Genomic DNA, 19,435 nt, shown 5'->3' on the forward strand with positions numbered 1-19,435 from the left:
AAGTATTTTAGTTTTAGTTTTTATTCACTAATTGTGTAATGTGTATTTTAACTGTTTTGCATGCTCTCTATTTATGCAATATTTTAAATGTGTTTGTATGTGATTTTATGGATATACTATAACCGAATAAAGACTATTTGATTGAAAAAGGTTTTCATAGCAGGGTTGCTTTCACCTATTTACAGGCCGTATCTGGCAGAGATCGCTATTCATTTATACCAGAATACTTTCCAAAAATGCTAAAGATTAGCTAAAGTATACAGACTATAATACGTTGCTACATTTCTAAAACAAATGTCAGACCAGAGGGAGTCCACTACTGATTCAGTAGCCGCAGCCCTATATAAAGATGAAGGTCGGATACATGCAAATGAAGAGGAAAAAAACATAATGATGGCAAGAATGGAAAACTTTTTGTTTGTTAAACTCATGTAACTCTTCCGTTCAAATGTACCATTTTTTGTCGATTTTTTTTATCTCTGAGACCATGTGCGTTCTTTCCAATATGTTCTACTTTTAGCAAACGAATTAAACAATTCAAGAGTACTGCACTTATTCTGAAGTGCTTTAATTCGCCATTCATGTTCCCAAATACAAAAATGTGTGTTCTATTTCTGATTTTTTCATTTTCCTTGCAGGTGCTGGGATGTGAATGACAACAGTGTTCCATGGTGGGTTTTGCAGTTGCCCATTTTAATTTCAATAATAGTAAGTGACATAAAATATTGGGTTACGTGTACCATAAAGGCCATTTCACATCTTTTGAGTCCTTTGATTTATGATAGCATGTAAATGTTATAGAACTAAATGTGTTTGTATCTTTGTGAGACATGTTCATTAGGTCGTCCCTTCAGAGTAACTGAGTGTTGCAGTCACTGTCCCACGTTGTAGCCTCCATCCCCCATGACCCTTGCAACCTGTGTAATTTAACTGATCTGGTTACTTATATTTTTAAAGTAAGTATTTATTTAGTTTTTGTTAGCATTGTTTGAACTGTCAATTTCTGTTTATCAACATGCTGCAGAATAGTAAATTCAATTACCATTATTACCCCTAAACAGTGGAGCGTCGCCTCCCCCGCTAAAAATCGGCAGGAAAGGAAAATAAAACATTAGTTTTATTTCTCCTTTCCTGCTGAAGCATGGGGGCTGGCCCTGGGGGGTGACTGCACTGAGGGAAGTGATAGTGCTCTCCGTCCACTGCGCATGATGGTTTGCCCAGACGCCTCAGATCGGCCAAACCATCATGCGCAGTTAACCGCTCTCCAACCCCAGCTGCATTGCTGGGATTGGAGAGAGCAGGCACCGACTCCCAGTCTGTCCTGGAGCGCCAATTGAGGGTGCTCAGGCCAATCCTGAAGCTGCTCTCATGTGAAAGAAGCTTCAGGATTGGCCGCGGGGCATTCTGGGATCCTGTGCGTGAGGCAGCAGAGCAGAGCAGCGTGATGAGGGATGCAGCCGGCTGAAGGTAAGGTTTTTTACATTATTTTTTATTTTGCCCCATTCCCTTTGTGACCCCTATGCCCCGCTCATCCCGCCCCACCCACCCGACTACCCTCTCATGTAACCTTGAAGCTCTTCTTCAGCCCCTGCTTCTTCTGAGTAGCATTGGAGTCCTCTCAGGCTTTGCCCACCTGTCTCAATAATAAAATTTTGCTTGAATGGTAAATATATAGGTATAGTTCAGTAGTGCCAATCTAAAGATCCCTCTACTCGTAAAATTATCTTAAAATGTGTGTCCCGTGGACCACCAACACAAAAACTATTTTAACTCAGATTGCACCCAACAAGGGTAACACATTTTTTGTTCAATTAAAATCTCAGTAAGAATCATGAATAATACACATAGTAGTTCCATATATATATCAAATCTACGCCCAGATTCTGAAAACTGTCACAGAACACAGCGCAGCTCCCAAAGAGGCTGTGCTACATTGCAAGACAGGGAGAGAGCAGCAGAGTTCCATATTCACAGAGATATGGCACTCTCCTTCCCTCTCCCTTATGCCGGCGTGGATTTCAGCTGCCAGTAATAAAGAGAAACTAGGGTGCCTCAATATGTGAACCTAATGTGGTATGACGTTTAAGAAATCAATGGTTCTGGTGTGGCCAAGAGGCCCATTAGGAAGTGACCCTGTGGGGGGCACTATGGTTAGAATTGAAGGTATAGGTTAATGTTTATAGGGAGTGGTAAGTAATATACAGGGACATGTAGGTCAGTTTATGACAGTTGCTTATTTGCCGGTCCCAGCAAGATTCAGCTTGCTCACCTTCTGTATGTCCTACAAATGATCTCGAGTAGTTGAGATCGAATCGCCATCGACTCACTACAACAGAGACTCCTTACACTCTGTAAAAATCTTTTGAGGAGCTCCCATTATTGTAGTCAATGCAATGTCTTTGTTTTAAAATCACCCTTACTTTTCACGACACGCTTATTGCCACTTACCTGTCTGAGCACCTGAATACTATTGTTTTGCAAATAAACAACAGTCATAAACTGACCTACATGTCCCTGTATATTACTTACCGCTCCCTATAAATATTAACCTATACCTTAAATTCTAACCATAGTGCCCCCAACAGGGTCACTTTCTAATGGACCTTTTGGCCACACCAGAACCATTGTTTTCCTAAACACGAATTCAGCTGCCATGCGCCTGCACAGAGCTTAGTGCCAAGGTGCTAGAGTGCGTGCCTGAGTCTAGCGTAGGTTTTGTAAAGGAAAGGTACTCGCTTTCAGGGCCTTTAACAACTGGTATAGCCCTCAACAGCAGGCTATAAGGCTATAAGATTCAATATCCCTCTACGTTGAAAAAAATTCAGCTGACATGTTTCGTCCCCATGTAATTAGGGCTTTTTCAAAGCTCTTATTAATGCTAAAATAAGAAGAAACAATACAGCACTTGCAGACTTTTAGAATGATAAGTAAATTGACACAGTAGTTTTTTTTTCACCACAGGATTGAATACTCCAAATCTTAGTAAATATCCCCCTCAGTACCAATATGGTGTTTGAAAAATATGACGTTTGTAAAGCATGAAAAATGTGTTCAAGGTGGGCAGAGGACTTCGGCTTTGTGTTCTCAGATGCCAAATAGAGAAAAATGAATATCGAGATTCACTTTCTTTAAATTCTAAACTTATATGGGGTAAATTCCACTCGATTTATCATTAGCATTATACCCCAGTGCATCAGATGCTAATATTCAGTGGAAAGTTAGTACCACAATTCAAGAATGTGAGCACGGTATTTGGAGTGGGACATTTTTTAAGTTGCCAGACTTGCAATCCTGATCCATCCACAGTCTTGCTTGTGTGCTGCTTCGGTGTTTTTTCATTGGTTCCACATTTAAGATATTCAACATTTTTCAGCTCCCTTGTGGGTCTTGTATTGATTACATAACATTAGAGGGTAGAGGAGTCCCTCTTTTACCACTGCTGAACATTACTGTAGAAGATTAGTATGGGCAGACCTTTTCTGAAGCCCAGGTTAAAAACTAATTAAGGTTCTGCGGTTCCAGTTCTCATAAAAATATTTAGAATACATTGTGACAAATTGTGCGCTTTAACATATATTTGACATATAGAAACATTCAAAATATTAGTACTGTGGTTCTGTATTGAAGGACATCTTTGTCTAAAAAAACTTGAAAAAAGCAGCCTTCACAAATTATTGGACCACTACCACCTGTCACAATGTAATAGGATTAGACGGTTTACCTTTGTGACACCTAAAAATAGTAAACTTACACAAAAGTGTAAGTATACCTTTGTGAATCGGGCCCACAGTGTTTGGAAACGTGAGAGTTGTGATGTGATGTTTTGTGATAATCTGTTTGGCAATTCTGTGAACTGTTCAAATTGTGAATTTTTTAGATTTGTATGGAACGCTAACAATTTCACCATATAGAAAGCAGCAAAACTATGTTTTCTGGTCCGTTTTTTTTCATTGAAAAACTTAGACTCTGCCTTAAAGATCTAGGATCGATTTAAAGTGCTTGTATTCCACAGACCAACCTGCCATCAACTTAGTTTACGTTACAAAACAGGAAAAAAGGTTGTTTTAATAAGCTCTGAGAACATGTTAACAAAATGATTTCAATATTATACCTTTTATGGATTGTATCAATAGTTTAAAGTAAATAATTTGCATTTTCACAGGTAAATTTCTTCCTCTTTATCAATATCATAAGAATTTTGCTCCAAAAACTGACATCACCAGATATTGGAGGCAATGAGCAATCACAATATAAGTAAGTACTATTACGGTGTATATGAACTAAATATGTTTTCCATGTAACACAACTTATACAATTAAACTAATAATAAAAAAGTTGTTTACTTATCTTTGGCAGAGGAAAGAGACCATTGCAGATGACATTTATACAGGAATTGTGCTTGTGGGTACAATGATAGCATTATATGCCACTCTCTTTTGATATTTGCATTGTGAAAGTGTCTCTAAAGGTGTGATGCTAAACCTGTCGGAACAAGCCAAAGTCAGGCAGTATTGTGCAGAGAAAGGATACATCAGACACTACTGTGCAGAAGTCCTCTGCCTATCAGAAAGTACAGACTACAATTGGCCTAACCAGCCGGTATGGTGAGATGGCATTCAATATTATTGTTGTGGTACAATCCATTTCCATCAACTACAATGGTGCAGGGCCTCCCATATCCAATATTTTGTAAGAGTCCAAAAGTACCTAGCTTCCTCTCAACCACTACTGTATGAATGGACGAGCATCTGCTCCCAGTTAGCCACCATTGTACAAATACACAACATTGGACAGTATTATGCAGTGTGACTGCTCAGGTTCCACTTAACAACGTTCTTATCAAACATAGGACCACCGCCCTCTAGACTGTAACATCCTCTTGTCCACAGTACAATGCAGGATGCCCATTTACTACAGCCAACACTGGGGCTTCTGACAGCTAATGAACTGAACTACCAGGAACTTGCCTCTGTAAAATGTCACAGATATTCAGGATCCCCACCAGCTGAGGCTTGACATCACCAAGTCCCTATTGTGAATCACACTCTAATTAACCCTCCAAACGCCCACTAAGACCCCAATTCCCCAATAGCACCCCGATGAACAACAGAGGACATAGCTGTCAGATATCAAGCTGTGGATCCATAAGATGTCATCACCAGCCCATTGCCCACTTCCCTTTATTGTTAATCAGTGCTTCCAACAATCAAAGGCCCGCACTGAAGTTCACAAATGAACAATGCTAGCCCAAAAATTCAAAATAATACTGCCTATGTGCAGTATTTCCTTTCTTTCCGGACCACAATCAATCCCTCTATGCCTGCTCAGCGGGTAAAATGAGTCATTGGACCTTCTGTATCTCCCCAGGTTGTGAATTCTGTCAGTTTTGCTGTGGATTTCCATTCAATCCCACTCTTGCTGGTAGGTGATTTGGAATCTGTCTCTTGATTTTCATTGAAGCCCAAAACCACCTAAACTCTCCTGTGTTTCTGGAACAATCATCATCAGCGGCTCCTTTGCTATGGCAGAGGAGCGGCGCCGCACTGCCCGCAGAGGCAAACAAAAAATAAAATGATCTAAATACAAATCCTTTTATTTCTCTTGGGGGGGTGGGTCCACAACACTGCAGCAGTGGGAGGATAAGTTGGGGCACTGCTGTCAGTGGGCATGACGGTTTGGCCGGCCATCTTAGAACGGCCAAACCATCATACACACTGACCTTTCCAACCCAGCTGTGTTGCTGGGTGGAGAGACCAGTAGGCACAGCCTCCCAGCTCCCGATGGAGTGCAAAACAAGCCTGCTCCGCCCAATCCCAACACTTCTCTCATGGGTGTGAGAGCAGTGTCTGGATTGGCCATAGGGGAGGCTGGGAGCTACAGCCTGTGTCCAGAGGAGCAGAAGACCGGCAAGCAGAGTTGCAAGCAGAAGACTGGCAGGCACGCTTACATTAAAAAAAAATTGTTACAGCTCCCCCAAGTTGCTGCCCGCGCTGCCTCACCACATTTTCCTGACACCAGCCGCTACTCACCAACACCACTTATGTGTAGAACAGCAAAGAGCTGGTCTTATGTTGGGAGTGCAAGCCCTGACTCCTCTGGTTCTTTGTTCCTCTGATGAAACACCAGGGGGAACAGTTCAATTGTACACGGTGAGTCTCTTTTCAACTGAGATCCATTGGGGACAATAACACTATGTAAATGGGAACTATACCACCGAAAGCTAGTGAGGGGGTTGTGGATAAGGGACACCAACTTGTCCACGCCATACTCTTCTGATATGAGTCTGCACAACTACTGGAAGAAGCATTCTGTTTCTGCCAGTGCTAACAAAGGGGAAATTACATAAAGAAGGCGCATGGAATTTTTAAATGTCACTTTTTTGAGTTGATATTAGGTATAATCGTGGCCTATAAACATTACAATAAAATTTGCTTGTGAATCATATTAGATAATAAATACATCCAAAAATGTCTATTTATTGTTTGATAACAGTTCAGCACATTACAAAAACATCGGAAAAGGTATTTGTAAATGTTAGAAAATATGCAGCATTTGTCTTATGCATTGCATTATATCCAGTCTATATCAATCTATGCTATATAAAATGAGTTGTTAATATCCCTTCTTTGCTTAAGAGAATCTCGCCTCAAACTGCATGTGCTATTAACACTAATACATTTTTCTACATATATTTTAGTGGCTCTCAGGACCGTCACAAGAGGAAATCACTCCTGTTACAGAATATACTCAAATAATAAAATAAAAAGATGGCCTCACTTGTTCCGTCACAATGAAGTTATCATGGCCATCAGGGCTGGACTGGCCGTACCGGGTACCCGGCGTTTCCCCGGTGGGCCGAAGGGTTCGGGGGCAATTTTGTGGCTGTGGGGGCCAGTTTTGTCACTGGAAGCCTATCAATATTAGCCCCCTGTAAAAAAAGTGGGAGTGGTGTCTTTTACTAGCACCCCCCACCCCCCTCTCCCAGGGCCAGTTGAGCACCAATCTGCCAGGGCTGGTCGCTGTTCCCACTCCGGCCCTAAAGGCCTTGCAACTAGTTGGTGCCAAATACTTTGTTTTCTCTTTGCTCCTCGAAAATGTTATTTTCTAGATTATCCTTGGATTGCAAACCTAAGAGGGCTGAGCAAGAAATGTTGCTGTGGCCCCTACAAAAGTGTGAGACAAGCCTGGCCTTGCTATAGTTCATGGTTGCTGCAGGTACTTTTTAAGGGTAAAAATCAAAAGTTAGCATACATTCTCCTACATGACATTTTAATTTTCAATACTTTATTTTACCTGCTTTGCATATAAATGTTTAACAGGTGTGTTCAAAGAATGTCCTGAATGCCCTGTCTCATGTCAAAGGCACATTTAATCACTCTTCCCTTCACTAGAATCTTGTTCCAATCACTTTAATTAGATACAGTTCTCAATAGATCAAAGTCTAGTTTTGCAAAACCCTTCTAAACTTACATTTCAATTTTCACAGTTCACACCAGAGATTAGATTTGAATCATTAGATTGTTTTTAGTGTCGATTTAGAGCTAGTGGGTTGCTCTGTATCATTCTCCAGATACCAGAGCTGCACTGGATCAAACTGGCAGGTTCTTTGTGCAACAGTTTCAGGGTTCTGCTAAATATCCTCATTGTAGAACTTCTGCAGCTCTCCAAACACATTTTAACAGATCATCAAGTTTTAACCCTCCCCATAACGTGTCTACATGAAATCAAAATAAATGATGCATTATTTAGCATGAAAATGTCAGTAAGATTCATAATTTAGAAAAGTTCATTCAGTTATAAACTAGTATGGATGATGTCTACAAACTATTTTGGGACAGATTCCTTTACATTTATGACTAGTGTAGTCTAAACATAGAGCACAAGTGTTTCTCTAATATATATTTACTTTGTGTTAGCAGTTTTTATTTTTCAGTCATTTCTATGTCATCTAGTCAATGTTTTATTTATGATTGTTATATATATATATATATATATACATATATATATATATATATATATTTATAATTAAATATTTACGTGTGTGTATATATATATTCACTGAAAAAAACAAAGGTTACAAGGATTTTATAGTTAGGTTGACATTTTACCCACACAAAACCATAGAAATTCAGCACCTATAGTTATACTTATAGTTATCCTTATGTTAAGAAAGTATTGGCCAGATGTACAAAGGTCTTTCGCATCACTTAATGGGCCTAATCGTAATTTCGGCCCATTAACAAATGTGAAACAACCTTTTCCTATGTACAAAGGCCTTTATGGAATCGTAAAATGCAATTTCTACCCAGTAGAAATTGCATTGTGTGATTCCCTAAGTAGGAATTCGCAAATGGGAATTTCCTATTTGCGATTTCTTAGCACATGTACAAAGCATTTCCTAAATACAAAATGAGCTTGTAGGAATTGCAATTACCATCAACTCAAAGTCAACGGTAACCATGTGCAATTTTAAAAAAAGCACTCCAAGATGCCTTTTTCAAAGTGCAATAGAGCCCACACATGCCCCTAGGGTATATGTGTGCTCTACATGTGCACCACTAGTTTTGCGCATTACGGGGAACCTTATGCCCATATCCGTCCTTAGTTATAATTTCCTAAATAGCAATTTCCTACTTGGAAATAACGATCTTAGTTTGGTGTGCTCTACTACTCTTATTTACGAAAATGAGCTGGTTGTCTTCTTTGTTGTATCTTTGTGGAACATTTTCTCTTGAGCATTAGAAACTGCTAACAAATTAGGTCACATTTCCTTGCAAGAGTTTGTCCCAGCACCAGCTGTGTATATTCAGAAGACCTGCAATCCTGATGCTCTGTAAAAGGAGTATGAAACTCTTGTCATGCCTATGTACACAATCCCCTAAATTTTGCCTAAAGTTTTTTTTGGGGTTTTGCGGGCACAGGCTAGTGTATGTAAATACTGAAAATGTTTCCACAAATAATTATGTTCTTCTATCTATGTAGCTGCTCTGTAAAAGGAGTAAAGACATTTTGTCATGCCTCTGTCCACAATCCCCTAAATGTGGCCTAAAGTTTTTTTTTATTCGGAAACAGGTTAGTGTATGTTAATTCTGAAGATGGTTCTACAAATAATTCTATGCTTCTGTCTGTGCAGCTGTAAATTTGATTGGGGTGACTTGGTTTGCTTAATGTGGGCTGGACTAGTGTCTAAACAGGCAGCTCCTCCACTGTGAAAAAGAGGATCGGTTCTCTATTGTCTATGTCAAGTACTAAAGTGTTGTGCAAGGAGACCTCAGTGATTGTTAGGCAGTAGGACTCAAATGGTGTCTTGAGAATACCATTAATAGTCCTGTAAACCCCACCGAATCTTAAGAGAGTGGGAGTGTAGGAGGCAGTAATCATTGAAGATAGTTTGGCTGAGATGGAGTGGGAGTCAGTGAGTGTAAGAGAGAGTGACAGAATGTTAGTGAGATGGATCGACCTATGAAAAACACATAAAGGCTGTGATTATCAGAGCCTACAATCAGTTCATTGCACACACAGCCAATGGTTGAACCTTATATATCCAAAAATATTCCTCCCTTAAATGAAATATGAATGTTGTAAAATATACTTCACTAAAAGCATCATGTCCTGTAAACTCTGGCACCCACTATTATGTGTCTCTTTATTTGATGGGCAGGTGATTTTCGAAAGTCAGCAAAAACAGTGGAAAATCACAACAGGAATCCCCAATAAATAAATACTGAAAGCATTACACACCTAGAATATTACAGTAGAATAGCTATGTATTTATTTAAAGCAGGTGAGGAGGGATGGCACAAGTAGGTTGTGTTAGCGTGGGAAGCTTTTACTCTTATGACCTTGATCTCAACACCCCTACTGGGCCTGAGTAGGATTTTACTCAAGCTCAAAACTTCACCTCAAAGGCGATAATCCTCCGATGGAACCTTCTCTGTCATAGTGAGGGATGAAGAACAGGATGCCCAACTGTCAGCTACCCAATGAGGCCCATTAATTGGTTGTCAATGCATAAATTGGTAATCAGATTTAAGTAAATCACTCTCAAGACCATGCTATAGCAATAAAGTATTGCAATTGGTAGACACACCCTACTGAAGAAGTTTAGTCCAGTAAGAATCATGCAAACTAAAAGCTTGGCTGTGGCTACACAGAACAAGAGCAAACAAACCTGATGTTATGACAATAATCTCTAAATGTCTCTATTATACTTTTGGAGATATACACATGCAATGACGTGGTGCACAAATATACAGAAGGAAGTGATTCCAGTAACAGGCGGTGTACACAAGTGAATGCACACAACCAGTGGAGAAATTACAGCAGCCATCAGAAGGTGAGGATTGAGGTGCTGGCAGGCTGTAGATTCCCAGTAAAGTGTGGTGTCTCCAATTGCATGCATGGATCCTCCACAAATACTGGCTGTAATGAACAGGTTAAAAGCAAACATAAAGATACTGCAACAGGTATTGACAGGTTGGAACACTCTACAAGCTGATGTACTGCTCACCAGGGGACAGGTTGGCCTTCATGAAGACACTGCAACAGGTGGAATCTCACTGGAATCAGAATCAGTGTTCTAAAATAAGACAGCATGACCATCTTAACCTAGATAACATTGCTACTAGAAACATTGTGAAGACTCTCTTTTCACAATTGCCCTCTTATAACCGAGCAATGCTGGCAACTTTCCTAGATGACCTTTTCTCATGAAGAACTTTGAATCTTTCCATTGGTGTATTTTTATTTAACTGCTATCTTGGAAAATGTTATCGTTCACATGGAGAATGCAGACCTGTTATTAGATATAAGGCAAATGTGTGTGTGTCTCCAGGAAAGAACCGTCACACACCGCCTTCTAAATACACTAAATACTGCACATTGCCCAAGACCATCCGTTCCATTTTCTTGCCCCCATTTAGCATGGTTCAAATTTTTCATGTGAATATATCTTATTACTCTCTTTGGGGCATATCAACAACAACCGGCGATAATTATCGCTGAGCGCACTTAGCGCTCAGATAATTATCGCCGGCTAGCGCCGATTTTTATCGCTGAGATAGCGTGCTATTAGCAACGCTTATCTCATCAGCGATAAAAATCCTAGCGCTAACTGGCTAACGTGATATTATCGCTGGAAACCCAGCGATGATCTCACATTAGGTAGTTGATAGGGACTCACAAACTTAGCCATGATATCCATCTTCCATAGGATACCATGGCTAAGTCAGTCCTGAAGCAGGTGTTAGGAAAGTAGCGATAACAGGTGTTATCGCTACTTTTCCTGACGCTATGCTTCATAGCGTGGGGCTTGATGATAGGAGAAATGTCGCTTAGCGACATTTCTCCTATCATGTCAGGTCAGGCACGCCCACTTTGCATCTCATTAGAGATGCAAAGCTGGGCGTTAGACATCCCCACGCTAAAGCAAGGTTCCACGCGTTAGCGTGGCCTTGCTAATATAGCGATAAAATTATCACCGCATTTCGGCCGATAATTTTTTATCGCCTCGTTGTAAATATGCCCCTTTGTTTATGTGGCATCAGTCTTGTGTCTATTACGATACACTTGCTGTCATCTCCAATGCTTGTGTCCTTGTGGTGTGTAATCAAATTATGGCAAATTAAATCATGACACTAGGTTGTGTTTTGCACATAGACTTCTCGATTTGCTTTACTGTGTGGCAGTGTTAGTGTGCAGTTCCACAGTTCAGTCAGTGCCAGATTTTATACTGGCACAGCAATGCCTTTATTTTGGTTGGTTTTAAAGTCAAACTACTGTTCCTGGATGGTACCGATTGATGGTTTTTCACTGTCAACACACAGGACAGGCTTTTCTATTTATGTGCTGAGACTTCACACTCGTAAGGATACTACTTGTAATTTCCTTTGTGAATAGCAAACGCACATAAACTTTAACAAAAGTGTAAGTTTACTTTTGTGAATCAGGCATTTTTGCTTAAGATATGAAGGTGTAGAATTTTTGTGAGCTCATTTAAAGTATTTTCTTTTTTGCCTTTGTATACTAGCCACATTTAATCTCTTATCAAACACAAGGAGATGATGGACGGAGTGCTGAACATTGCAAACACTCACCCCCAGTCACAGATCTGAGTTAAATCCATCATCGTTCTTTAGCTCACTTTGCCAGTGCCACCCCAGTTCAGACACAGCTATATGCAAATCAGTCTTGACCCTGTGCCTCATGGGAACAGTCCAGACCGAACTGCCAAGCCCTGTCTTCTCTGGAACAGAAACAAGCATCCTGGGACAGGTTTCGGGCTAACAGCCCTCATCAGCCAAGCTAGCTTGGATCCAGTGGCAAAGTGAGCAAGGGACCCACCACTGGGCATACCCAGCCAACTTAGGGCAAACAAATCAAACACAAGAAGATGATGGACGGAGTGCTGAACATTGCAAACACTCACCCCCAGTCACAGATCTGGGTTGAATCCATCATCGTTCTTTAGCTCACTTTGCCACCCCAGTTCAGACACAGCTATATGCAAATCAGTCTTGACCCTGTGCTTCATGGGAACAGTCCAGACTAAACTGCCAAGCCACGCCTTTCCTGGACTGGAAACAAGCATCCTGGGACCAGTTTCGGGCTAACAGCCCTCATCAGCCAAGCTAGCTTGAATCCAGTGGCAAAGTGAGCAAGGGACTCAAGTCTGGGCATACCCTGCCAACTTAGGGCTTGGAAGTTCGGGCTGGACTGTTCCCATGAGGCACAGGTTCAAGACTGATTTACATATGGCCAGGTCTAAACTGGGGTGGCATGGTGAGCAAAAGAATGATGGATTTAACCCAGATCTCTTGACTGGGGGTGAATGTTTTGATTTGTTCTGCATTCCGTCCATCAATTGTGTGTCTTTTGCTTTCTCACATTTAATTTCTTAACTGTTTATTAGCCACCCATTTTTCTCAGGGAAAACCTTGTGCTCATCCTTGTGCTTCATAAAAAATAAACTGCGTTGACTTGGGGATTCGTTTTTGTGCACATATTTGGTCTACTAGAAAAATTATGGACTATATTCACAAAAGCACATTGAAATATCTACATTAGTACCCCTGTAGATTTATGTTCCTTTCTGAACTGGGCCAAAACATCTAAATTGGGAGCAAAATTTGAAAAGTCCAGGAATTTTCATGTACAGTTAGTACAAACTGAAAGAACTATGTTCTATTTGCACTTTTATTGATAAGGAGTTGGAGATTTGACTAATAAAGTCCTGTACACGTATGTAAATGAGTACTCCTGTAATACTACTTCTCATAAGTGCTTTTGTTAATCAGCCCCAAAAATACCACTGTGGGAGGTGGTAAAAAGTCAATTGTGGGCAGGATTTCTACTTGATCACTTCATTCACTCTTCCTTTCACTGAGGGCCTAGAAAAAAAGTCATAACAATCTACACTTTTAGAAAATAAAAAAGTATCAATGTCACTGGGCATTGTGTGTGATTAGAAAAAATGTGCTGAAAGTTCCAGGTATTTTCTTAGACATGGTGTCTCTAGAAAACGGTGCATGTGTAAGCATGGATACAGCTAAAACATAATACTGTGTTGTTGATGCATCCTGTGGCCTGTTGATCTTAATGATAAGGTGTTAATCAATTAGCTATAACTATATATGGTTTCACATGCATTTCCTCAAATTTCCTAAGGATCATTTATCAAAAGATGGTGCCTTTCATTTACAAGGTATTACGATTTGAAATATATATAGTTATTACACTTTGCTTCACAAATGGCGTACAGCACCCTCGGACTAAAACTGTATTTTATCTTCTCATTTTCCAGGAGACTTGCAAAATCAACACTGCTTTTGATTCCCCTATTTGGAGTCCACTACATAGTGTTTGCTGTACTACCAATCCCCAATTTCAGTGTATATCAGATATGGTTTGAATTGTGCATAGGATCTTTCCAGGTAACTAAAATACTAACTTTTTTCAAGAACTGATTATAATGGTTCATTGTTTTTACTTTTTACTAATGAAAATCTCTTCATGCAGGGGCTGGTTGTTGCAGTGCTCTACTGCTTTTTGAACAGCGAGGTAAGCTATTTCCTCCCCAGTTATGTTTCTTTCTACAAACAAGCCTTTTAAAGTGTGTGAGAACACTAGCACAACAAAACATTGAAACAAGGTTTCCTAAGAGTCTTAACAATCAAACATAATGTCACTAACTATGTTATGACAACAAATATACATGTGTAACACTTACACATGAGTAATAACAATAATATATAAATACAAAATATGAATTACAGCCCCTCAAAAGGGCACAAAGAGAAGGGACGTATTTCATATTTAGTAGAACAATTGTTGATTTTCAGCTAGATGACCTCAATATTAAGCAATTGCCAACATAAACTTTCAGTGCAGATTTCCAATTCTTTCAAAGTATGAAAGCGATATGGCAGATAAAACTCGATTGAACAAGTTCATGGGTGGGTTCATAATTATGTTCCTGCCTAGGATCTGGGAACACCTGCACAGACATCTTCTCAGAAATCTTGCAATGTATAAGAAATGTATATCTTTTGAGAAAGCAAAGATTTTTCACAACTACATCTCCAGGAGGATAGGATATTTGTTAATTTCAATTTAGACATCCTCAACAGCATATATTAATTAGTGAAAACTGTATCACGTGCATGGCTAATCACTGGAATCAGTTTAAGATAGTTCTCTCAGGTTTCATCTGACAGGATCTTCCGAATTCTTTTTCTCAAGGTTGAAGCAGGTTCTGACTATCAAGAAGGAGAATAGTGTGGGTTGGCAATCAGGAGCAGTTTATGTTTAATTAAAAAATAACAGCTGGGAATAGCAGCCACATCTCTTACAGTTGCATGTTTGAATTCAACTTGCATTAGGTACATGGCATGCTTCATACTGCACAACGGGTGCAATAAAGAGAAACCACTCCCATTTTTGGCAGGAAATACTGGTATAGTGGGCCATAAATTTCGTGTTTAGATTCCTGATCCCACTGTGATAGAAGGGGCCATAAATACCAACTGGAGGTCACATTCTGGGGTGGTCCTGGTAGCCAGGTGTGTTGTGTGGGTTATCTAGGTTGATGCTTACTATTGGGCATTGCTTGGGCCTTTCCTGATGAATGCAACCACCCGGCTGTTCTTGTATCACGTCCTTGGGCCGGATGTGCATTTGTTTGTGTATATGAGTGTGTGCCTCTGATTCATTTCTTTAGATATTAAATCCTGGGGCCGTATGTGATTTATTGCTGCAATCCTCCAGGTGTGTTTGAGACTTATTCTGTATCTAATGTTTCCATCACGGGAAGCGCTAATGGCGGACAGAGGACTGCTGGGTTATGGTGATCTGATAAAGGGTCACTCTGAAACTGTAACAAGTGTTTCATTGTGAATTTGGGTAGCCTAAACAACCGTTGCTCTGCGGTGTTCCCGACTCCTAAAAGGGGGACCTTCTTATAAATTGATCTGATGCTAACAGCACTATGGTTTTATTTCTTGGAGGCTTGAAAAACCATTGATCCAAATGCACATTGTATTTCAGGATGGCATGTGGAGTAGAGGAGCGGTCAGTAGAACTAAGAAATGTATCATTAAATTAGCAACTTCAAAGATAGAAGTGGTTGGAACCCTTGACAAATTTGCAGACATTCCATGTATTACTTTTTGGCAGATAAAAAAGATATTGGAGTTTGTTGAAGGACAATGTGGAATTGTCTTGCAGTAGTGCACGGTGCATGACCTCAGTCATATCAGATAAACTGTGGGGCTTGTATTGGTTCCCCGTGCAAGAAGCAACATTTAATTTTAGTAAACAAGTATGCTGGGGAAATCGAAACAACATTATTAGGAGCCCCTAGTGCTTTTGCAGAGATAGCTGTATCACAAAGGAATGGTTCAAGCCTGCGTTTAATTATGTAAATAAGTGTAATACATTAATGGGAATCTAAGCATAGTATATGGGGCAAAGAGCCACAGCTACCCTCTTCTTGAGATGGTCCTACATGGCATCTCTATTATTTCTACAAAGGGACATTACAACTCCAAACGTAATATCATAAGACAACTCCAATTATCCTGATGCTCTATTTTTGGTGCACCATTGCAATGCCAAAAGCATCATCTAATAGAAATAGCTGAACGTCATCTATAATGTAGAAAGTGCTCTTAAAATTCAAACTATTGTCCCTTTGAAGCTCAGTAAATAGAATTAATTGCAGGTGCCTCAGAGTTTATATAATAGAAGCTGTTGGCAACATCCTTTCGATGAATCAGTACAAACATTACATGAAATGACATTAGTCAAATCAAGAGTAAAAAGCAAGAAGAAAAAAAGCAGAAATAAGAAGTAAAAAGAAAAGCAAAAGATAAAATGTTCCTGTTCAGCTCAAAGTGAACTTCTAGCACTAAAGAGATTCTGCATCTTATGGCAGAAGACTTACAAATTATTTTTGAGGGGCTGGGGAATTTTGAGGTTCGCTTGCTACCACATCTGATTATTTTCCTATACCAGTCTTATCTCTAGTGATTATATTCCATGCTCTCATTGCTAAGAGGTGATAAATGTGGGATTCGGTAGGCCAAACCCAAAATGTGTAGCCACGGTTTCATGTTTCTCTATAAGTCTTTATTTGTTCAACTGTCCTGTAATTGACTGTGAGTATGTTGAGAATTTTGCATATCCGTCAGATGGCTTGAGAGCAATTTCCTTTTTTACTTCACATGGCCGTACAACAGTTCTGATCAGAGAATCATATTTCTGTTATTCTTTGCACTCTTCTAAAACATTGTGTTTTAGTCAGCCCTTGACTCCTTATTCTCTGACTCAAAGCATACTTGCTGGTTTCTTCACATTGAGAATGATCAGATTTCTTTTATCACAGGCTTCATCCTAGATACACTTATGTTGTGTTTTCTTTGAAAACATGGCTCACTTTTCTGGCATTGTGCTGGTTTTGCTTCTTCGCGGTTGACTCTTTGTACTGTGGCCAGTTGCTGGTCATCTTTTGCATGGTTTTTGGTATGGTTTCATATAGAATTGCATCAGCTTACAACAAATGCTCCCATGGTTGGCTGGCATTTCTGTCTGTATTATATGAGGTGATTGATAGGAAATGTGCCTTCCAGAACTGTGCAAAAAAGATTCTAGAATGCAGGTTAGGTGACCAAACCTCATCATCTGTCGTCTTCATTTGCTACAACAGCACATAGGCATCACAAGGGCATTATATTTATGAAATGGATCTATTTGTATGGTCCAGACCACTTACTAAGCTGTCTGTAGGTGACTTGTAACTTAAGCCAATAAAAGTGAAAAATTAAATATGACATGAGCCTACTCAATGAAGGATATTCATCACTGATTGATGATGAAAGATTGTATTGCTTTCTTAGAGCACAATACTGGTGGTTTACCCATAATGCCCTTGGACAGAGATTCCCAAAGTCTAAAACTTAAAACAAAAAAGCTCTATACTTCTTTTTATCTTGAGGCTTCATTACCAGTGGCCTGAAGGGAAACGTTATTTATCAGCCCGCTAAAACCCCTCCTATTACAAGTGCCCCATCTGAATGAGGAATAACACACAGAGTGTGCTACTACCCAACATGTCTCAGAGCTTACTAGGTATTTATTACCTGTTATACTTAGGCAGGTTTTTACAAAGCAAAATGTAACTTTAGGAGTTGAACTCTTACTAGTTTATAAATGCAAACTCTATGCAAAGAGGTGTTTGTACAATGGCCGCAATTTATTAGCCGCTTGTAATGAGTGCCTTAGTTATGCTTGTGGAATCACCAGCCGTCTCAGACCATTGAATCGCAATGTACAAGCATAGAGAGTAAATAGTGATGTTTTTATACTGGGCAATTCCTTTGAAATATTTGTGCAGTAGATAAACTAATTTAAATATAGTCTGGTTAAGGATCAGCAAATAATGAAAAGTCATTAGCCCTCATAAACCATGATGACCTTTCACATCATGAGAATTGGCACAATCGACCCTGCTGCTAGGGTAACTTTGGAGTGACCACCCAAAAGATGTTCTCATAATCTAATTTAACTTTCATCAGAGATTTAGGAATTGGCAGGTGCGAGGTCTGCTCAATGCAAGGAAAAAGCTCTCAACAAATGTATGCCTCAGAACCAAGTCAAGCATCATAGATTACTGTTTATTTATTTTTATTAATTCTTTTGCAAATACGTTAACCCATATGTAACATTGATTTTAGTAAACCCCTTTTATTTCACGGTATTGCCTATGACGTAATACAGTGCTGCATTTTGTTTCATGTGCTTCTTTTGTGCTAGTTTTGCCGTTCTATATTAGGTAAGGTTATTGTTTATTGGTTTATTTGATTAATTTGTTGCTGTTGCAATATTTTATTATGCTTTGACTGACTAAACTTGTGACTGTCTTTGACAGCTTCTGTGCATTTGCAAAGTAATGTGAATATTTATGTATTGCTGCATTACAACCACAACAATTAAATCTAATTAAAATAGTTTTCAAACATGCTACAAATATGATAGATAGAACACAGTAAGTAAAAATACTGCTGCATAGCCACACTCAGCTTTTCGTCCTTAGTTCTGATTTCATCTCTTCACTGGCTATTGTTTATGTGGTGTGTTTGTGTGTGTGTCTCTGTGTGTGTGTTTAAGGGCTCTATTACAAGTCTGGTGGTCCATGGACCACCAGACTCGCGGGTGAGACAGTGGCTTAGGGCGGTAGGATCGCCATTGCCCCGTCGCCAGGGAACTGCCATTCTCTGGTGGTGTTGCGGTGGTCAGGAGCCCGCAATATGCTTGGCTGGACTGCCGTGCTCCCGCCAAGCATATTACGAGTTTCCCCTCCACTACGGTTTCGATGGCTGTTCCACCACTATCAAAACTGGGATGTATGTCGTTACAACGCACACTTTTACAACGCATGCACTTACAACGCATTTTTTACAACGCAACATCCACTACAACGCATTCCATTACATAGCATGACACTACAACGCATTTTTAAAAACTACCTTTACAACGCATTCCATTACATCGCATACTACCTTTACAACGCATACCATTACAACGCATAATATTAAATTGCATTTAAGGTAAGTATTGGATAGTATAGGGGTAAAAATTACTATTCTAACTCCAGGGGGTGCAACAATAGGGTAAGTGTTGGATAGTATAGGGGTAAAAATTACTATTCTAACTCCAGGGGGTGCAACAGTAGGGTAAGTGTTGGATAGTATAGGGGTAAAAATTACTATTCTAACTCCAGGGGGTGCAACAGTAGGGTAAGTGTTGGATAGTATAGGGGTAAAAATTACTATTCTAACTCCAGGGGGTGCAACAGTAGGGTAAGTGTTGGATAGTATAGGGGTAAAAATTGCTATTCTAACTCCAGGGGGTGCAACAGTAGGGTAAGTGTTGGATAGTA

General features: G+C 39.7%; 1 protein-coding gene across 1 annotated transcript in view; it reads left to right on the forward strand.

Moving 5' to 3' along the window:
- The window catches only part of VIPR2 (vasoactive intestinal peptide receptor 2), a 961,249-nt gene that overhangs the window by 883,138 nt on the left and 58,676 nt on the right, over nt 1-19,435 (forward strand). Inside the window, exons 9-12 of the mRNA XM_085631945.1 lie at nt 639-708; nt 4,163-4,254; nt 13,802-13,931; nt 14,017-14,058. Of these exons, the coding sequence (XP_085488071.1) occupies nt 639-708; nt 4,163-4,254; nt 13,802-13,931; nt 14,017-14,058 (334 nt within the window). The remainder of the gene's footprint in view (nt 1-638; nt 709-4,162; nt 4,255-13,801; nt 13,932-14,016; nt 14,059-19,435) is intronic.

The sequence above is a fragment of the Triturus cristatus genome, chromosome 10, assembly GCF_964204655.1.
Source record: "Triturus cristatus chromosome 10, aTriCri1.1, whole genome shotgun sequence".
Lineage (NCBI taxonomy): Eukaryota > Metazoa > Chordata > Amphibia > Caudata > Salamandridae > Triturus > Triturus cristatus.